Source organism: Macaca fascicularis, chromosome 1 (genome assembly GCF_037993035.2).
Source record: "Macaca fascicularis isolate 582-1 chromosome 1, T2T-MFA8v1.1".
In the NCBI taxonomy this organism is placed as follows: Eukaryota; Metazoa; Chordata; class Mammalia; order Primates; family Cercopithecidae; genus Macaca; species Macaca fascicularis.
In genome coordinates, this window is record NC_088375.1 from 156502960 (window position 1) to 156523939 (window position 20980).

The 20980-nt window shown below is 42.6% G+C and overlaps 1 protein-coding gene across 8 annotated transcripts in view; it reads right to left on the reverse strand.

Moving 5' to 3' along the window:
- GIPC2 (GIPC PDZ domain containing family member 2) overlaps window positions 1–20980 on the reverse strand; it is a 102643-nt gene that overhangs the window by 25171 nt on the left and 56492 nt on the right. For 6 of the 8 annotated variants that reach the window (XM_005542942.5, XM_005542943.5, XM_074003204.1 and 3 more), the window contains one exon: window positions 7559–7665. The exons of the other annotated variants lie outside the window; for them this stretch is intronic. In XM_005542942.5, coding sequence (XP_005542999.3) covers window positions 7559–7665 — 107 coding nt within the window. The remainder of the gene's footprint in view (window positions 1–7558; window positions 7666–20980) is intronic. 8 annotated transcript variants of the gene reach the window in all.

Here is a 20980-nt window from a genome sequence, read left to right on the forward strand (position 1 = left end):
GCTTTACTTCCAATTACATGGTCAATTTTGGAGTAAGTATGATGTGGTGCTGAGAAGAATGTATATTCTGTTAATTTGGGGTGGAGAGTTCTATAGATGTCTATTAGGTCTGCTTGTTGCAGAGATGAGTTCAATTCCTGGATATCCTTGTTAACTTTCTGTCTCGTTGATCTGTCTAATGTTGACAGTGGAGTGTTAAAGTCTCCCATTATTATCGTATGGGAGTCTAAGTCTCTTTGTAAGTGTCTAAGGACTTGCTTTATGAATCTGGGTGCTCCTGTATTGGGTGCATATATATTTAGGATAGTTAGCTCTTCCTGTTGAATTGATCCCTTTACCATTATGTAATGGCCTTCTTTGTCTCTTTTGATCTTTGATGGTTTAAAGTCTGTTTTATCAGAGACTAGTATTACAACCCTCGCTTTTTTTTGTTCTCCATTTGCTTGGTAAATCTTCCTCCATCCCTTTATTTTGAGCCTATGTATGTCTCTGCATGTGAGATGGGTCTCCTGAATACAGCAGACTGATGGGTCTTGACTCTTTATCCAGCTTGCCAGTCTGTGTCTTTTAATTGGAGCATTTAGTCCATTTACATTTAAGGTTAAGATTGTTATGTGTGAACTTGATCCTGCCATTATGATATTAACTGGTTATTTTGCTCGTTAGTTGATGCAGTTTCTTCCTAGCCTCGATGGTCTTTACATTTTGGCATGTTTTTGCAATGGCTGGTACCGGTTGTTCCTTTCCATGTTTAGTGCTTCCTTCAGGGTCTCTTGTAAGGCAGGCCTAGTGGTGACAAAATCTCTAAGCATTTGCTTATCTGTAAAGGATTTTATTTCTCCTTCACTTATGAAACTTAGTTTGGCTGGATATGAAATTCTGGGTTTAAAATTCTTTTCTTTAAGAATGTTGAATATTGGCCCCCACTCTCTTCTGGCTTGTAGAGTTTTTGCCGAGAGATCTGCTGTTAGTCTGATGGGCTTCCCTTTGTGGGTAACTCGACCTTTCTCTCTGGCTGCCCTTAAGATTTTTTCCTTCATTTCAACTTTGGTGAATCTGGCAATTATGTGTCTTGGAGTTGCTCTTCTCGAGGAGTATCTTTGTGGCGTTCTCTGTATTTCCTGGATTTGAATGTTGGCCTGCCCTACTAGGTTGGGGAGGTTCTCCTGGATGATATCCTGAAGAGTGTTTTCCAACTTGGTTCCATTTTCCCCCTCACTTTCAGGCACCCCAATCAGACATAGATTTGGTCTTTTTACATAATCCCATACTTCTTGCAGGCTTTGTTCATTTCTTTTTCTTCTTTTTTCTTTTGGTTTCTCTTCTCGCTTCATTTCATTCATTTGATCCTCAATCGCTGATACTCTTTCTTCCAGTTGATGGAGTCGGTTACTGAAGCTTGTGCATTTGTCACGTATTTCTCGTGTCATGGTTTTCATCTCTTTCATTTCGTTTAGGACCTTCTCTGCATTACTCACTCTAGCCATCAATTCTTCCACTTTTTTTTCAAGATTTTTAGTTTATTTGCGCTGGGTACGTAATTCCTCCTTTAGCTCTGAGAAATTTGATGGACTGAAGCCTTCTTCTCTCATCTCGTCAAAGTCATTCTCTGCCCAGCTTTGATCTGTTGCTGGCGATGAGCTGCGCTCCTTTGCCGAGGGAGATGCGCTCTTATTTTTTGAATTTCCAGCTTTTCTGCCCTGCTTTTTCCCCATCTTTGTGGTTTTATCTGCCTCTGGTCTTTGATGATGGTGATGTACTGATGGGGTTTTGGTGTAGGTGTCCTTCCTGTTTGATAGTTTTCCTTCTAACAGTCAGGACCCTCAGCTATAGGTCTGTTGGAGATTGCTTGAGGTCCACTCCAGACCCTGTTTGCCTGGGTATCAGCAGCAGAGGCTGCAGAAGATAGAATATTGCTGAACAGCTAGTGTACCTGTCTGATTCTTGCTTTGGAAGCTTCCTCTCAGGGGTGTACTCCACCCTGTGAGGTGTGGGGTGTCAGACTGCCCCTGGTGGGGGATGTCTCCCAGTTAGGCTACTCAGGGGTCAGAGACCCACTTGAGCAGGGAGTCTGTGCCTTCTCAGATCTCAACCTCCGTGTTGGGAGATCCACTGCTCTCTTCAAAGCTGTCAGACAGAGTCGTTTGCGTCTGCAGAGGTTTCGGCTGTGTTTGTTATTGTTTACTGTGCCCTGTCCCCAGAGGTGGAGTCTACAGAGACAGGCAGGTTTCCTTGAGCTGCTGTGAGCTCCACCCACTTCGAGCTTCCCAGCAGCTTTGTTTACCTACTTAAGCCTCAGCAATGGCGGGCGCCCCTCCCCCAGCCTCGCTGCTGCCTTGCCGGTAGATCACAGACTGCTGTGCTAGCAATGAGGGAGGCTCCGTGGGTGTGAGACCCTCCCGGCCAGGTGTGGGATATGATCTCCTGGTGTGCCTGTTTGCTTAAAGCGCAGTATTGGGGTGGGAGTTACCCGATTTTCCAGGTGTTGTGTGTCCTAGTTCCCCTGGCTAGGAAAAGGGATTCCCTTCCCCCTTGCGCTTCCCAGGTGAGGCAATGCCTCACCCTGCTTCAGCTCTCGCTGGTCGGGCTGCAGCAGCTGACCAGCACCGATCATCCGGCACTCCCCAGTGAGATGAACCCAGTACCTCAGTTGAAAATGCAGAAATCACAGGTCTTCTGTGTCGCTCGGGCTGGGAGATGGAGACTGGAGCTGTTCCTATTCGGCCATCTTGCTCCGCCCCCACCTTGTGTTATGTATTAACGGTACCAAAACATTTTTGTTCTTCCCAAAACAATTACTAAACATTTCAGTAGAAATATTATTCTAACTTTTCGGTTTAATATTTGGTAAATTCTGCTCAGTTTATTTCAATACTTGGCTTTAAATGGCTTCATAGCTGAAAATGGAATTGCCCAAAGATGTTAACTACTCAACTATACATGCAAATGTAGAATTCATGATTTAGATTATAAGAATTTCATGTTACTTTCAATACTGTTATAAATATATATTGTTTTGTAGTCTCAAATTTTGTTAAAATCATGCATTTTATAGCAAATAAAAATCTATTTCTTTGAAGATATTAGTACAACTTTCTCACATCTTTATTTACAAGAACTAAACCTTAAAAACAATAACAGACAATATATTGCTCTTGCCTTCATTACAATGTATCTTGAACTGTCTGTATAAAGCAACAGGCTATGCAAACTAACAGGTATTAACCTTTACATCTATCCAGGCATGTTTTAAGTTATGGTGACAAGTGACAGTACTCCTCATACACAAATGGCCACCAATATTTTACCATTCTAATGTTTCCTATTTGCTACAGAACAGATCTGGATCTATCACCTCTTCTCCATCCACATGCTGTTTGCCAGTGTTTAGTCCTCATCTTTTCTGATTTGCAGAGGTTTCCTATTTTGTCTCCCTGCCTTTGGTCTTCAGCCTCTCAAATCCAAGCTGCTCAACAACCCATCCCCTGGAACCAAGGGATTTTTCTAAAACACAAAACTGATTGTGTTACTCCCCTCATAATTCTTAAATGGCTCCCTCATTATCAACAAGGCCCTTCACATCCTAACCCCAGCCTATGCCTCCAGCCTCATCACCCCTAACCAGTACTTCTAGCACCCCACACTCCAATCTCATGGACAGCTTACAGGTCCCCAAAACCCATTATTGTGCCATGCCTAGAACAGTCTTCTTCCGCATTTTGAACTCACTTACTCATTTCTTCCAGAGAGAAACTCTTCCTGACCTCCTTTTTTTTTTTTTTTTTAGATGGAGTCTCAATCTGTCGCCCAGGCTGGAGTGCAACAGCGTGATCTCGGCTCACTGCAACCTCCACCTCCTGGGCTCAAGTGATTCTCCTGCCTTAGCCTCCCAAGTAGCTGGGATTACAGGTGCCCACCACCATGCCTGGCTAATTTTTATGCTTTTAGTAGAGATGGGGTTTCATCATGTTGGCCAGGCTAGTCTCAAACTCCTGACCTCAGGTAATCCACCCACATCAGCCTCCCAAAGTTCTGGGATTACAGGCATGAGCCACCACACCCAGCCTTCTGACCTCCTTTCTTTCCCCAATCCCTGACAATGGTTGATCAGCCCCTTCTTTGTCATACTGTGTATCCTGCACCTGCTTCCATTAATCCTATCCCACTGGGTTGTAATGGTTCCTTTTCATGCTTCTCTCCTTTTAGAAGAGAAACAGGGTCTTTGTTCTTTGTATCACCAGCACTTAGACTGTGCCTGTCTCAGCAAGCACACATTGAATAAAGTATGAGGTTATGCAAGTGGTTTGTCTCTGTGTGCCCACCTAAATCCCATCTTGAATTGTAATCCCCACATGTCAAGGGAGGGACCTAGTGGGAGGTGACTGCATCATGAGGTGGTTTCCCCCATGCTGTTCTCGTGATAGTGAGGGAGTTCTCACAAGATCTGATGGTTTCCAAAGTGACAGTTCCTCCTACACACTCACTCTCTCCTGCCACCAAGTAAGATGTGCCTTGCTTCCCCTTCACCTTCTGCCATGATTGTAAGTTTCTTGAGGCCTCCCCAGCCATGCGAAAATGTGAGTCAATTAAACCTCTTTACTTTTAAATCACCCAGTCTCAGGTATTCTTTATAGCAGTGTGAAAACGGACTAATACAGAGAATCTTACACCATTTTCAGAATTTGTGCTAGGTGATTAAGGGAGTGATTTGTTTCAAATCCTATAAATCCTTTAAATCCTTAAAGTGTTTGAAATTAGATTTTAGGTCATTTGTGTCAAATTTAATATTAGCACCAAACTGCTTTTTCCTTTCATTATGAGCTATTTTTAATTGCCCTATTTTACTAAACAAGCTATGAAAATAGGAATGGATTTTTAGATGTTTATCTTTGAATGAATCTTTCCTACCTCCCCAGGTAGATCTTAAGCTGCTCTTTTCCATTGAGGCACCTTTGCCACAGCAGGAGCTTAACAAAGAGGGATGGATGATTTAACCCTTAGAAGATGCCCTTCCTCCTGAAGTGATGTGGCGTTTTTCCTGCTGATCTGCTTCCTCTGTGAGCCGTTTAAAGGTCTGCTCATTTTTCCTCACAGCCTCCGGCAAAAGGCAGAGCTGACATTCTCCCGGCTCCCCACAGCCAGCTCCTTCCCCTCTGTTCTCTTCTCTGATAAATTCCTTTCTTCCACTGAGATTTGCTTATTCATTCAATAAACACTTACTGGCCTTCAGCAATATATCAGGCAGTGTGCTGGGCCACAGAGGGAAAATAAAGGCTCCAAACACCCAGAAGTCACTGCCCTGGGTTTCCTTCACATACCTCATCACATCTCCTTTTCAAAACACTTTTTGCCCTATCAGCTCTCTTCATTGCCATTTGCCTCCGATCGGTCCTTTCATTCTCCCAGAACCCAAGCATTTGACTCAGGATCTTCCTCTGGATCCCCCCAAAACTGATAACACCCTGGGTGACTTGACACTCCTAAGGACAGCCTTGGCCTCATGGGTTCCTTAAGTGTCTGCCTCAACAAACCACCCTTATGACCAACCCTGGACATTGTCACCCAACAAGTTCTGGGATCCACTCTGTGAAACAGCCTCAAAACTGTTCACCTGTCTCTTTTTTCCTTCAAACACACAGGAACCCAGACAGTGTTCACATACAGAGAGACCCTAGAAGGGCCCAGTGCCTTGCCCCTGCCCCCTGGAGCTCACAGGCATCAGTCACCTGCTCGACATCCCGTCTACCCACAGGAGGGCTTTGCCCCCCTTGCCTTTGCTGCTGCTGTGGGCCTGCTGCTTGTCACTCAGAATCCTTACCATCACCACCCCAACCCTGCAGTTTTCTTCCTCCACCCTTCCTGCCTCTAGTTTTCACTTCTCCTTCTGGTGTTTTTCACTCAAACACTAACCTGTATATAGATAAAGTCAGTCAAAGGGAAAAACCCTTGCTTTTCTCAAACTAAAAGAAATCATTTATTAATTCATCAATGCATCAAAGATTTCCATTCCTTTGGTATATCAGGTCCTATTCTAGGTGCTAGGGATGCAGCAGTGAACAAGACATGTGAGCAAAGGAGCTAGACAGTAGACAAAATTAATCAGAGATAAAAAGAGTCCTAGGGTGTTTAGTGCTGATATGGTTTGACTGTGTCCCCACCCAAATCTCATCTTGAATTGTAGCTCCCCTAATCCCCACATGTTGTGGGAGGGACCTGGTGGTAGGTAACTGAATCATGGGGGCAGGTTTTTCCCATGCCATTGTTCTCATGATAGTGAATAAGTCTCACGAGATCTGAGGTTTTATAAATGGCAGTTCCCCTGCACATACTCTGTTGCCTGCTGCCATATAAGAGGTGCCTTTGCTCCTCCTTCACCTTCCGCCATGATTGTGAGGCCTCCCCAGCCATGTATAACTGTGAGTCCATTAAACATCTTTTTCTTTATAAATTACCCAGTCTCAGGTATGTCTTTATTAGCAGTGTGAAAACGGACTAATACAATTGCTTCGACAGAAATTAAGGGCGTGGAAGAGTGGGCAGTGGGAGGGGTAGAGGGAGTTGTTGTTTATACAGGATGCTCGGGAAAGGCCTTTGAGATAGACAATGTGTGGGCAGAAACCTAATGATGGCAGGGGAGCAAGCTATGCAGATAAATGGGCAAAACATTCAGGCAGAGACAACAGCAGTACTGACAGCCTGAGATGGGGATACACATGGAGTGTTTGGGAACAGCAAGGAGACCAGCATGACTGAAGCAGAGGAAGCCAGGGCAGAGGGGTGGGAATTGAGAACAAAGAAGAAACATGGAGTTCGGTCACATTGGTCATTCTGAGGACTTTAGCTTTTATTCTGAGTGTCATGGGAAGCCACTGGAGGGTTGTAAACAGAAAAGTGACATAATTTCTCCTGCATATTTTAAGGATCATTCTGAAGGTTGTGCTGAGCACAGGTGGAAAGAAGGCAAGTGTGAACACAGGTGTACTAAACAGGTGATTGCAATATCCAGGATAAGATGATGGTGCTTTGCGGCACAGTGGTGGGCAGGGGCGGTGAGAAGTCATTGGACTCCAGTATCTTATAGAGGTAGATTCACTAGGATTTGCTAATGGAAGCAACGTGGGACATGAACGAAAAGAGTCAAAGATGACTACAAGGTTTTTTATGTGAGAAGAGGGGTTTAGGAATATAATCTTTCATTATCAAAATCTTCTTTTGTTGACTCCTACAGGTGGCTCTGAAACTTTTTCTTGGCTCTCAGAGAGCTTTGGTTGACTTAAGTTTTTGAGATAGTCCAGCTGTCTACAGAGTCTAGAAATGTCACCTACAGGTAGCTGAGAATTTCTATAGATCACAATCTCTTCTCATGTCCTTAACTTCTTTATTTCCTTTTTAAATACCTTCAGTATTCCAGATTAGACAATGAATTAAAAGTCTAAATTTTTATTAGAATGAATGGAATTTTATCCAACTTTGTGAGTTTATCTTTATTTCCAGTTCCAATAATCACAAATATCTCAACATTTCCAAGCAGAACAGGAAGTAAATGAACATAACATACCATTTCTTCCACGGTGGCAGGACCTTTTGATCTCAGGCGAAGTGTTGCCCTTCCACTACCAATTTTTTCTCCTGATGACTTTCCAGCCTTTGACCTAGGCTCTATTTCTACAATACAATGAACAGGGAAACATATATATACGCAGAAAGCATCCCAACAGATTACTGTGAAAGCTAATGTGGTTTATATCACAAAACTATATACAATTGTTATAGAAATTTGATAAAAGGTAGGCCTTCTTATAGAATTTCCCACAGCAAAATAAATTTACTTGCCATCCATTATTCTTATAGGAGAGTTTTTATGAGAGAGTTCTAACTCTAAGAAAAGGGAATATGTGAAATATACAGATGGGAAAGACAAAGTTACAAGGAAGAAAAATAAAACAGTAGTCTTTATAAAAAGAGTAAAGAGGAGTAAGTGGTTTCATCAAGGTTACAAAAAAGAGAAAGAATCATGTCTTGAAAGAAGAGAGATTTCTTCTCCCAATGGACCGATAGAAAAAGAAGAAACAAAACAAAAAAATTTAAAGAAAAAAAAGAGAGAAGAGAGGGACAAGAGCACTATTATTTGAGGATCTACCCTCTGCATGATGCTTTACGTTAAAAAATCCCATTTAATACTCATACCAACCTATGAGACAGGTGATCACCCTCATTTTACTGATAAGGGAACTGAAGTCAGTAAGAAGTGGGGCTGGGATTCAAAACCGGGTCTTGCAGATATAGACCAGATTTCAAAGTCCATAGCTTTCCTGAACAATGCTCCAGCCCACACCTCTTGGAAGCACAAGGGATAAAATCAGAGTTGACATACTAACAGAAATAGGGTCCAAAAGATAAAAGCCTGAAAGCAGGTTCCAAGGAAGGAATTCCCCGCAGCCAGCAAGGACAAGAGCAGGGAGTAAGAGTCCACAAGGAGCCACTACCTTCCTTATGCTTGTTTTTTCTGTTGTGTCTTATCCTGTATTTGCAAACTATGAGTCACCGCCAAATATGTTACCAAGCAGTAACATAAATGAGTGAAAGGGAAGGGCAGTGAAAGAGGGTGATTGGAAGAAATGTGCCCTACATAGGCCCCACTCCAATAACTTATTGTGCTGTAAGACATGCGTAGCCAGATCACCCACTTTTTTTTTTTTGCAAAGAAACTGGAGACTCAGGCCAGAACGATTACAGTAATCTCATGCCTGAATCTCAGCACTTTGAGAGACCAAAGCAGGCAGACTGCTTGAGCCCAGGAGTTCAAGACCAGCCTGGGCAAAAGGGTGAAATTCCATCTCTGTTAAAAATACAAAAATTAACCAGGCATGGTGGCACGCACTTGTAGTCTCAGCTACTCAGGAGGATGAGGTGGGAGGATTGCTTGAGCTCAGGTGGTCAAGGCTGCAGTGAGCCATGATTGCACCACTGCACTGTGTTGCCTAGGCAACACAGTGAGACTCTGTCAAAAAAAAAAAAAAGAAAGGAAGGAAAGAAGGAAAGAAAAGAAAAGAAAGAAGTGAGAGAGAGAGGGAAAGAAGGAAAAAGAAAGAGGATACTCAGAGTTTTGTGTGCATCTCCTGATTTTTAAATTTTTTAAGCTTGGGCAATTAAATCAAACTTTTAAAAACAGCATATTGGCAAAAACAAAAGAGATCTATGGGTTAGATTCCAACCACAGGACACTGATTGATAACCTCTGCAAATACCGTGAACTGCCTCGACCGAGGACTCCACATGGCAGCAGTACAGGGGAAGAGGCAGGTGGGGAGGGGATGCTGCACTAAAGCAAAGGTCTCCAACCTCCAGGGCCGCAGACTGGTACCAGTCCGTGGCCTGTTAGGAACTGGGCCACACAGCATTACGTTATAGCCTGAGCTCTGCCTCCTGTCGATCAGCAGTGGCATGAGATTCTCATAGAAAATGAACCCTATTGTGAACTGGTCATGTGAGGGATCTAGGTTGTGCGTTCCTTATGAATCTAACTAATGCCTGATGATCTGAGGTGGAACAATTTTATCCCAAAACCATTCTCTCCTGCCTGCCCCATCTGTGGAAAAATTGTCTTCCATGAAACCAGTCCCTGGTGCCAAAAAGGTTGGGGACCCCTGCACTAAAGAACCGGAGACAACTGAGCACTCCAGTGAGGCATCACAGGACAGGCTGGTGAGTACGAGTAGGCAGTGAGGCCTGTGCAAAGCTCTCATGACACAGACATCAAGTGGCCTGCATTCTTACTTAGAACCTAGGTGATATTGTTTGGCTCTGTGTCCCCACCCAAATCTCATCTCGAATTATAATCCCCATAATCTCCACATGTGGAGGGAGGGATCAAGTGGGACGTGATTGGATCAAGGGATGGTTTCTCCCACGCTGTTCTCATGATAGTGAATCAGTTCTCATGAAATCTGATGGTTTTGTAAATCAGTTTTCCCTGCTCTTGCATGCTCTCTTTTGTCTGTTGCCATATAAGATGTGCCTGCTTCCCCTTCCTGAGGCCTCCCCAGCCATGTGGAACTGTGAATCAGTTAAACCTCTTTTCTTTACAAATTACCCAGTCTCAGGTATGTCTTTATAGCAGTGTGAGAACAGACTAATAAACCAAGATAATTCCCATCTTCAGCCAAGTACTGTTTTGCTATTAGGAATCTACGCCAAAGTGATTAAGGATTTTGCATATTAATTTTGCATATTAATTTTGACCTGTATTCAGGAACAGAATCACCAAAACATAAAACATAAGTCTTCCTCTGAGAATAAAATTATTAAAAATTAGCATGTAATGAGTACACTAGCCCCGCCTAACCAAAAACCTATAAATAGTGGCTGATGATTTGGGGAACATCCAAATGCTAATCCTGGTGACCCACCATTCACAGGAGACCAGAGCTGTATCAGCAAGCCTACAGTATTGGTCTTGCCAGTTATATTATGTCCTGTGTGAGGAAAGAAATAATTCTCATGCACTCAGCATAGAGTTTCGAAAAGAGTACCCAAAGGAAAAGATTAAGTTGACCTGTCATCAGCATTGTCCAGGATTCTGTACTGCCTAGCAATGTAAGTATCCCCAGCCCAGAGTCATGTATATCCCTAAAGTGGTGAAGATAGCCTCGTCTGAACGGTAGCAACCTTAAGACACGCAACGTCCTTCCCCGACCCTACTGCAATTTCACCAAGCAACCTACTTGATACAGTCTGTCTGCCCATATAAATTTCCTGCAGGGTGAAAAATGAACTTCTCATCTACCACATGTGCTTGGTTTACCATTGATTATACTATTCTAATTGTAAAATAATATATTGCCAATCTGACTTTTCAAAAAGTGTCTCTTGTAAGTTTGGTGAGCATGATAGAGCCCTGAAAAACTGAACAACTCTACATACATTGAAAAAAATAAAAATAAGAAGGTTTCTGGGACCCACAAAGCTAAGGACCCAGCCTCTGGAATGTGGGGCTTCACAAAGGTTGTATCATCCCTGCCTAAGAAGTCAGCTTGCCCCTCTACATGATGTTTCTATCTTATCTTGCTCTTACCTGCAACACCGGTAGCCAGAAGGGAAAATGTATGTAGCATAGAACTTTTCATTAATAAATTTTATTTGACAGAGCAGTTTTGGGTTCACAGCAAAACTGAGCAGAAAGTACAGAAGGTTTCCATATGGCCCCTATTCCCACCACAGAGCCACAGCCCCTCCCATTATCAACCTCCGACACCAGAGTAAGACTTTTGCTACTACTGATGAACCTACATTGACACATTGTAATCAGCCAATGTCCACAGTTTAGAGTTCACGCTTGGTGCTACACATTCTATGAATTTGAATAAATGTGTATTATAATATATCCACCATTGTATTATACGAAATGGTGTTACTGCCCTAAAAATTCTCTGAGCTTCTCCTACACATCCCAGATTTTTTTTTTTATCATTATGGATTTGCCAAGCCATCATCTCAAAAGTGACATCTCAAAGCTAACCACTTGGTGGCACCAAAGCAAAAGTTAAATTTTAAATTCTGGGTTGGACCAGCCTCCAGAAAGGCGGTTTTCACCTCTAAGGAAACAGAAGCCATGTTTGTCTATGAGCCTATGACCCAGGTACATAAATCAATCTCTTTATACGCAAAAAAAAGCAGGATGGTCCTGTTCACCCACAGGGGATAAAACAGGTTTCGTGTTTTTGAAATGTTTTGGAGATCGCAAGTATTTACAGTCTGGCCTACTTTTGGGGTGCTGGCCTGTCTAAGCACGTCTGGCCAACCAGGTCAAGCCCTAAATCAGTCACTTCACATGAACGGATCTGCACAAGGCTTCTCTTGGGGCTGAGCTAAGAGAGGGATGCAGTGGATACAGCTGGCACTGGTGACCAGCCTGCACCTGCAGTTAGCTGACTCACTAGATGCACCAGGGTTCCCAGTTGAGGGTACTGGCCATCCGCCTGCCACACATCACTTAGGGCACAGGAACACACAGCGTGTGGGTGCCTAACCGCTCCAACAGTGGAGTTGCACATAGCCTAGAAACAGTCAGGTTTGTTTCCAGACCTTTTTGTGGCAATTGTATCTGTTACTCTAACTAAGTGCTTTAATTTAAAAGTACATGAGCTGATGAAATGAGTGTAAAACAAGGAGTTATTAATGCTATGAAAACTAGGTTGATGGTTGACTGCCGTGGATAGACTCCATAAGGGTAAGTTGCAAAAAAAAAAAAAATTAGGTGTGGACAAGATGACTCTAGGAGATTAGAAAAAATATTTTTGGCTGGGTTCAGTGGCTCACGCCTGTAATCTCAACACATTAGCAGGCCAAGGCGGGAGGATCACTTGACCTCAGGAGTTCAGGACCAGCCTGGGCAACACAGTAAGACCTTGTCTCTATGAGAAATTTTAGGCTGGGTGCCGTGGCTCATGCCTCTAATCCCAGCATTTTGGGAGGCCAAGATTGGCAGATCACTTGAGCCCAGGAATTCGAGGCCAGCCTAGGCAACATGGTAAAACCCCATCTCTACAAAAAAATTTAAAAATTATTCAGACAGGGTAACATGCACCGGCAGTCCTAGCTACTAAGGAGGCTAAAGTAGGAGGATTGCTTGAGCCCCAGGACATCAAGGCTGCAGTGAGCTGTGATCACGCCACTGTACTTCAGCCTGGGTGACAGAGCAAGACCTTGTCTCAACAAAAAAAAAAGAGGAACGAAAAACAAAATGTTTCATCAGCCAGGCATGATGGGATATGCCTGTAGTCCAAGCTACTCAGGAGACTACGGTGTGAAGATCATTTAAGCCTGGGACTTTGAAACTGCAATGAACCATGATTGAAAAGAAAAAAGAAAAAAATATTTTTAAACAGCCATCATTTCACATATCTGTTTTTTTTAAATGAAAAAGAACCCACAGCTATGCATTAAAGCTGTGATTATATAAGACAGATATCTTAGAACTCCCATTTGTATCCTCTACTCAAAGAAAAGGCCTTTTACATTAAGAGTGATAAAAGAATGTACACTTCTATGTTTTAAAATATAGAAATGGGAACTTTCTGTACTTTCTGCTCAGTTTTTCTATGAATCTAAACATTGATTTTTAGTTTTTATGTCGGGAGCATGAGTGCAGGTTTCTTACATGCATATGCTGCTAGTGGTGAAGTCTGGGCTTTTCGTGTACCCATCACCCAAATAATAAACGTTGTTCACTATTCACATCTATGTTTTAAATTAAAATGTTTATATACACATGTATCTTTCTTTACAAGAGCCTATTTTAACTGACATTTTCAATAAACAGGCAAACCCCTAGTTTCTGCTATTTGATGAAGTTCAGGTAGAGAGATAGGGAAATGGAAAAGACAGAAAGGTATCTGTCTTCCTCCCAAAAGCCTGTGCCTGGGTCCTAGGGAAAGAAGTGCTGACAGAAGACAAAAGCACTGTTTTCAGGAGTAGAACATCCAACACGGCTTAGCTCCTCAACTGTCGAAGGACCAGGCTGTGAGGAGGCTGGCTATTCTCCCCACTTCTGCACAGAACGAGGCCTTGTTCTGGTCCCACAAGAGCCCTAGTTGGCCCCGAGTATGGAGAAGCACTGACGGGGCATGGGCAGGGGCCATGATTTCAATGTGAAGTGGGCACAGAGGGACACTGCTGTATCCAAGTTGCTCAGCGAGCAAGAAATAGCCCAAAGATGCCCAGAGGGAAGAATGGGATGCTATGGACACAGAGAACGTCAACAACGGTGCCTAACAGGATCACACTTCCTTGGAGCACATGTGAAACCCTTGAGAACATCTGGAAATAGTTGTAAAGGGGGAACATTGTAGTGGGCTGAGGGCCTGTATGAAAAGGAGGTAGGAGAAAAAAATAATCAGTGGCATTTTGGTGATAAACAGGAAACAAACCAATTACTTTCAGTTCCAAACTGTGAAATAAACGTTGTTCTAATATTTCTGATTAGATCTCTGCTGAAAGTGAGACCCTGATAAAATTTTCCTGACTTCTCAAAAGCATATTATCTGGCTCTCTTAAAATATCTTATGAGAACTTTAGTACTGAGGTCTGATTATCTCTACCATCACTCTGTTTTCAAATGTGGTATCATGATGCCTGTAAGTAATGTTCTCAACTGCATTCTGATCACTGATTATCTACTGGTTTACTTATGAGAAAATTTGTATTTTGGTTCAGTCTGTATTGTTATCCATAGTGTTGTGGTTAAGAACATGGACTTTGGAATCAGAGCACCTTAGTTAAAAACCCAGCTCCTCTCCTTGCAAGCTGTGTGAACCTGAGGAATAAGTTCTTATCTACAAAATATTTACACCTATTTACAGCATTGTTTTAAGCACTCAAATGACTACTGTATGAAAGATGTTTTGCCCAGTGGCCTGGCTCATGTTAATAGAACACTGCTGCTAGAGTTTACAATTTGCTTCTGCTGGTGTGTTTCAACCTGGAGAGAGGGAAATGTGCTCTTCTACTCTCTCCTAACGAACTTACATAGGTTTTCTCTCTAAAAAATGAAACATGCAAAGGTTCCTCTTAAAATGTTCAGAAAGCTATCACTTGAAATGCTAGGGGCAAAGGTCTCTTCTTTATTGTATTTTTTTTTCTTTCTATAAAACAATATGATTTCTACTTAAAATTTAGAGGAGGGTGGAAACAACAGATGGCCCCTACCATTGCTCCATCTGAGATCCTCTAAAGTGGATGAGTATAAGCCCAGGCCCTCACAGGGCACTCAGTAATGGGCTCCTTCCAGTGAGGAAGGGGAAGAAGAGCCCACTGAGGGGCCAGAGAAAAGAGTAAAATCCTTGGACTCTGTGGTCTCTGTCCAGTACCCCCCACTGCCCCAATATCCCCTATTAGAGTTTTATCACACCATGTGGGCAAGTGACCATCCATATCACCACTCCATCGCAGAAAAGTAAACATGCAGCTCCCTCCCCTAACCACCCATGTAGGGTGAACTCAGCTATCTCATCAAATTCAACAATCAGTTTCTGTACTTTCCATCTCTGAAGTTACAGAGCACCAAGAGAAACATCAAAGGGTGGGCCAGGTGGCAACTCAGCAGCACTCTGCAGGATGTATGCACCAACAATCCTCAGCATTGCAGACCCAGGAATGCTTATTTTTTTCAGTGTTCCCAGAGCTGATCTGAATCTTAAGGATTTATTCACACTAACTAAATTCACAAAGAACAGATCTCACCAAATCAGTTTATTAATCCATAGGGAGAGATGCTATCAAAGGCCCAAGTGGGGTCCCATGCTTCATTCTCACACACCTGAGACTTCCTGGAGAAAGGGATTTATAAGCAGAGACCCGACCATCACAGGTAAAGACAGCAAGGCTAGATGGGTAAAGGGGAGGAGTAGAGAAGGGAAAGTGTTCCAGGCTATATAGTTCAGCAAGTTCAAAGATTCCAAAAGCGATGAATGGAGAGTTTACATTTCCAATCCCTCCCATCTAGGCAACTCTCAGTTCATTAGTTCTCTATCCCTTCCAGAAATGATTCCCTTGAGGTTTTCTTCCCACTGGGTACCTGAGAGGTTTAGTGTGCATGTCACCAGAGCAAAGGACTTTGGCATTAAGGACAATTCTCTCAGGACAAGACTACAAACAGGGAGTTCACAGTTACATATAGTATACAGACATATTTGTTGGATGTGCAGTGTTTTCAGATTTTTTAATTAGTCACAACTTTTTAAATATTGAGTGATTTCTTATAAAAACTAAAAGTTTAGGTTTCTCTTGGAGAATGACACATTTCTACAAAGCAATAATACTTAGAGTCAACAGCTCTACCGGGGCTCCGCAGCTTTCTGCCCTCATTTTCAGATACCTCTCAAGGTGTAGAGGTTCCCTCTACAGAGGGCAACCTATCAAGCATTATATGCTGTTTCTTAAACTAGCATTATTCTTAAGGATCAATTTTATTTCAAAAGAATAGAAACACACTATATTCATCTAGGGATAGTCAAGGTAAATTATTTGGGGTAAGTCAAAGGTAGTGCCTTTTTAACCTAGCATTGACTATATCCGGGTAACAGCATATAAAATTGTTTATATGTTTTTAATGCTCATAAAACTATTACGAGATAGGTATGATTATTATCCTAATTTCATTATTCAGGAAACCAAGGCTTAGAAAAGTGAAATGATTTCACCAGGGTCATAGACAACCGGGTAAGTGGGCAGAGCTGGACCACAAGGCCAGGCAGGTCCACCCTAGAAATACTACCTCATTTTGTATTCTATTAAAAGTTATGAGTTGCCATTGGTAAATAACATTCATTAGTTATTTTAGTACCCATTGGTCATTTAACGATCACTGTGGTTCAGGGGAAGCTGACTGCTCCTAGCTTCAGATATGGGACACAAGAATGGGCTAAGCTAAACTGATTCCCTTCATCACAGTGATTGTTTCAGAGGCGAGCATGTGACTAAAGGCTGCAAGGTCAGAATCAATCTCAGGACTTCTGCTAGAAATTCTGAGCCAAAGTCTCTCTCCTTTTCTGCTCTGCATGAATAAGAAAGCACGTGGTCCCAGCAGTTGCTGACCACCATCTTGGGACACAGTGTGGAGCTAACCTTAATATGATACCTAAATGATGAAGCAGATACATCAGACAGGACATCAGAGCAGAGAGACAAGGCAAGAAACTGGGTCCTGGTCACATTGTATGGGCCCCACACACGGTTTTGCTAATGCCAGCATCACTCATGGACTGCTGGTTTGTACGATTCCCGTTTCTGCTTAAGCAGTAACGGTTTAGTAGGGTTTAATAGGGTTTACCATGGTCTCCAAATGAAAGACACCTCACAGATACAGAATTCTGCCCAAGCAGTGAGGCAACCCATCTGAAAAGACCTTCCAATGCTTAGATATACACCAACAGCATTGTCCATAAACACATGCTCCCCACCCCACATCCACCCCCAACCTACGTACACACTCCAGGATAGTTGACATAAAATCTAGCTTGTGTCTCAGAATTTAAGATTTTAACTACTCTCCCTTTTTCCCTGCATCCTTTCTCTCTCCAATATTTCTGAAACTTCTTTAGAATAGGCTTTAAAAAAATACAATTACTAGGGTGCTGAGACAGACCAAAGGCAAGGAAAAGGAGGCATATACTGATGCCACCTGCATGAAGGTGTCAGTTGTCTATTGGATCAAAAGAGCTGCCCACACATGAATGAACCCCACAAGCACACAAAAGTGGCTCAACCACTCCGTTGATAAGACAGAACAGGGCGTGATGCATATCAGAAGTGCAATAACTGTGCCGGAAATCTTCTTGTTCTTTAGTTAAGGTGTCATTTAAGAAAGCCCCAATGCTGTTTTCTTAACTCCCTGAAATTGCAGGCAAAAGTTAATGTGCATCTCTGGGGAAAAAGTTCATACCTTTAATCCAGAGGAGACTGTGTTACAAAAAAAGATTACAAACCTTTAGACTCTAATTTGGAAAGGTAAAAGGTCATTCTTTTAACAAAGAATGATAGCTAAAATATTTCGTTTTATCCTTTCACTTATTTTACCCTATAATATGATTTTATCATGGGAATTCAAGAAATAAAAATTATTGTTCACCTTTATTACTGGTTTATTACACATACCTTCCCCTTAGACTTTATAAAGTTAAGAAAAATAGTTACCAAAACAGATCCTGCAAATTTAAAGAGTTGATAACATATTCTACCACATTTCTCACATGGAACTATTTATAATAAAATTGTTTAATGAGGAGCATCATATAGTTGAAAACTGTAAAGCAACTATATGTAGAATAAGTTTCTTCTACTGCCTAGAATGCTAGCTTTCTTTTTTTTTTTTTTTTTTTTTTTTAATTTTGAGACAGAGTTTCACTTTGTTGCCCAGGCTGGAGTGCAATGGCACCATCTCAGCTCACTGCAACATCCACCTCCCAGGTTCAAGTGATTCTCATGCCTCAGCCTCTCCAGTAGCTGGAATTACAGGTGCATGCCACCATGCTCGGCTAATTTTTATATTTTTAGAAGAGACAGGGTTTCACCCTGTTGGCCAGGCTGGTCTCGAACTCCTGACCTCAAGTTATCTGCTTGCCCCAGACCCCCAAAGTGCTGAAATTACAGGTATGAGCCACCACACTTGGCCAGCCTTCCTTTTTAAAATAATTGTTTTCTGGTTGTGAAAGTGAATGTGTTTGTTTTATATTTAAAATGTGGAAAATACAAGCCTAAAGAAAAAAAGTCAGCCGGGCATGGTAGGTCACGCCTGCAATCCCAACACTTTGGGAGGTTGAGGCCGACATACTGCTTGAGCCCAGGAGTTCGAGACCAGCCTGGGCAAAAAAGTGAGATCCCGTCTCTACAAAACACTGAAAAATTAGCTGGGTTTGGTGGCCTGCACCTGTGGTCCCAGCTACTTGGGAGGCTGAAGTGGGAGGATCTCTTGAGCCCTGCAGTGAACTGTGACTGCACTACGGCACTCCACCCTTGGACAGTGAGACCCTGGAGGAAGGGAGGGAGGGAGGGAGGGAGGGAGAGAGGGAAGGAGGGAAGAAAAAGGAAAAAGGTAGGGAAAGAAAGGGAAGGAAAGAGCGAGGGAGGGAGGGAAAGGAAGAAGGAAGGGAAAGGAAGGGAGGAAAGGAGGGAGAGAGGGAGGGAGAAGAAAGAAAAAGGAAAGAGAAAGAAAAGTCATCCATAAACTGAACACCTTGGCCAGGCACGGTGGCTCATGCCTGTAATCCCAGCACCTTGGGAGGCTGAGACAGGTGGATCATCTGAGGTCGCGAGTTCGAAAGCAGCCTGACCAACATGGAGAAACCCCATCTCTACTAAAAATACAAAATTAGTCAGGTGTGGTGATGCATGCCTGTAATCCCAGCTACTTGGGAGGCTGAAGCAGGAGAATCGCTTGAACCCGGGCAACAGAAGTAGAGGAGAGCCGAGATGGCGCCATTGCACTCCACCCTGGGCAACAAGAATAAAACTCTATCTCTAATACATAAATAAATAAAATAAAATAAAAATTACACTATAAGGTATTTTTCTTCTACACTTAAAAATAGATTTTACAAAACTGGGATATTACAGCACGTTGTCTTGTAATCTTTTTTTTTTTTTTCCTGAGACAGAGTCTCACTCTGTTGCCCAGGCTGGAGTGCAGTGGCGCAGTATCCACTCACTGCAAGCCCTGCCCCCGGGGTTCATGCCATTCTCCTGCCTCAGCCTTCTGAGTAGCTGGGACTACAGGCACCGCCACCATGCCTGGCTAATTCTTCTGTATTTTGAGTACAGACGGGGTTTCACAGTGTTCACCAGGATGGTCTCGATCTCCTGACCTTGTGATCCGCCCGCCTCGGCCTCCCAAAGTGTTGGGATTACAGGCTTGAGCCACCACGCCCGGCCGTAATCTGTCTTTTCACATTTTTCTTTTCTTTTTTTCCTTTTTTTTTTTTTTTTTTTTTTTTTTGAGATAGAGTCTTACTCTGTCGCCCAGGCTGGAATGCAGTGGCACGATCTCAGCTCATTGCAACCTCCGCCTCCCAGGTTCAAGCGATTTTCCTGCCTAAGCCTCCCGAGTAGCTGGAATTACAGGCGACTGCCACTATGCCCAGCTAATTCTTTGCATTTTTAGTAGAGATGGGGTTTCAGCATAATAGCCAGGCTGTCTCAAACTCCTGACCTCAGGTGATCCACCCATCTCGGCCTCCAAAGTACTGGGATTACAAGCATGAGCCACCGCGCTTGGCCTCACAAACATTTTTCGACATGTAAATCAAATTGCTTATCTGCCTAACTTATCTGAAAACATACTATGATTTTTAATATAATTTATTAGACCCATTTTCCTATAATTAAATGACAATTCCCATTGTAAAAATACTCTTGGGTAGAATATGTATTATTTATAGAATTGCTGTTTTCTAATAAATAACATTATAGTCATACTATTCAGTTAGATTAGAAAAGCCACTTACACTTAAGCATCATTTTTCACCCCTTCATCTCACATTGCTATTTTAATAAATAAGCTTGAAAACAGTTGAAAACTATTATATACCTCCTATTCATGGTTGTTATTAACTCTAAATGCTCCCTAAAAAACATTACAGTTCTGGCCAGGCAAGGTGGCTCAGGCCTATAATCCCAGCATTTTGGGAGGCCAAGGTGGGCAGATCACGAGGTCAAGAGATTGAGACCATCTTGGCCAACATGGTGAAACCCCCTCTACTAAAATTACAAAAAGTTAGCTGGACGTGGTGGTGCGTGCCTGTAGTCCCAGCTACTTGGGAGGCTGAGGCAGGAGAATGGCTTGAACCCAGGAGGCAGAGGTTGCAGTGAGCCGAGATCGCACCACTCCACTCCAGCCTGGTGACACAGCGAGACTCCATCTCAAAAAAAAAAAAATTACAGTTATAAGACATCAATCACTGTTTAGGGTAAATGTCTTGAAAACTATAGCTTACAAAGTTTTTAGTATTATGGATTATAATAATTTCACTTTTCTCAGATTAAAAACTGAGCATTCGATAAAAATTTTTTTAATGAAAGTTTACAACTGGAGTAGAAAGGATCTATATTTAGGTATCCAGCTGGGTCTCTACCTTGAAAACCAATTTATCAATTACACTCAGCACTTGTCTAACACATCTGCCACACTCCACAAAAGGGAACTTAGATTTTTTTAATCTTCTCCCATAGTATCTTTGTGCCAAATGCTAAGCCAAAGTGCAATTGTCGGAAAAACTCTACTACATAATAAAATGATCGACAGTATGCTCTGCCCCTCAAAATTTGTCACTGTGTACACTTACTTTGCCAAACAATACATGAAAGAGAGTACCACTGTCAGATAAAATGCAGTACACCTGAAACTGAACTTTTATCCCTGAATGTCCCCCAAACCATTTCTACATCCCAACTGCCTCATTTCCAATTATAGCATCATTGTTATCACAGG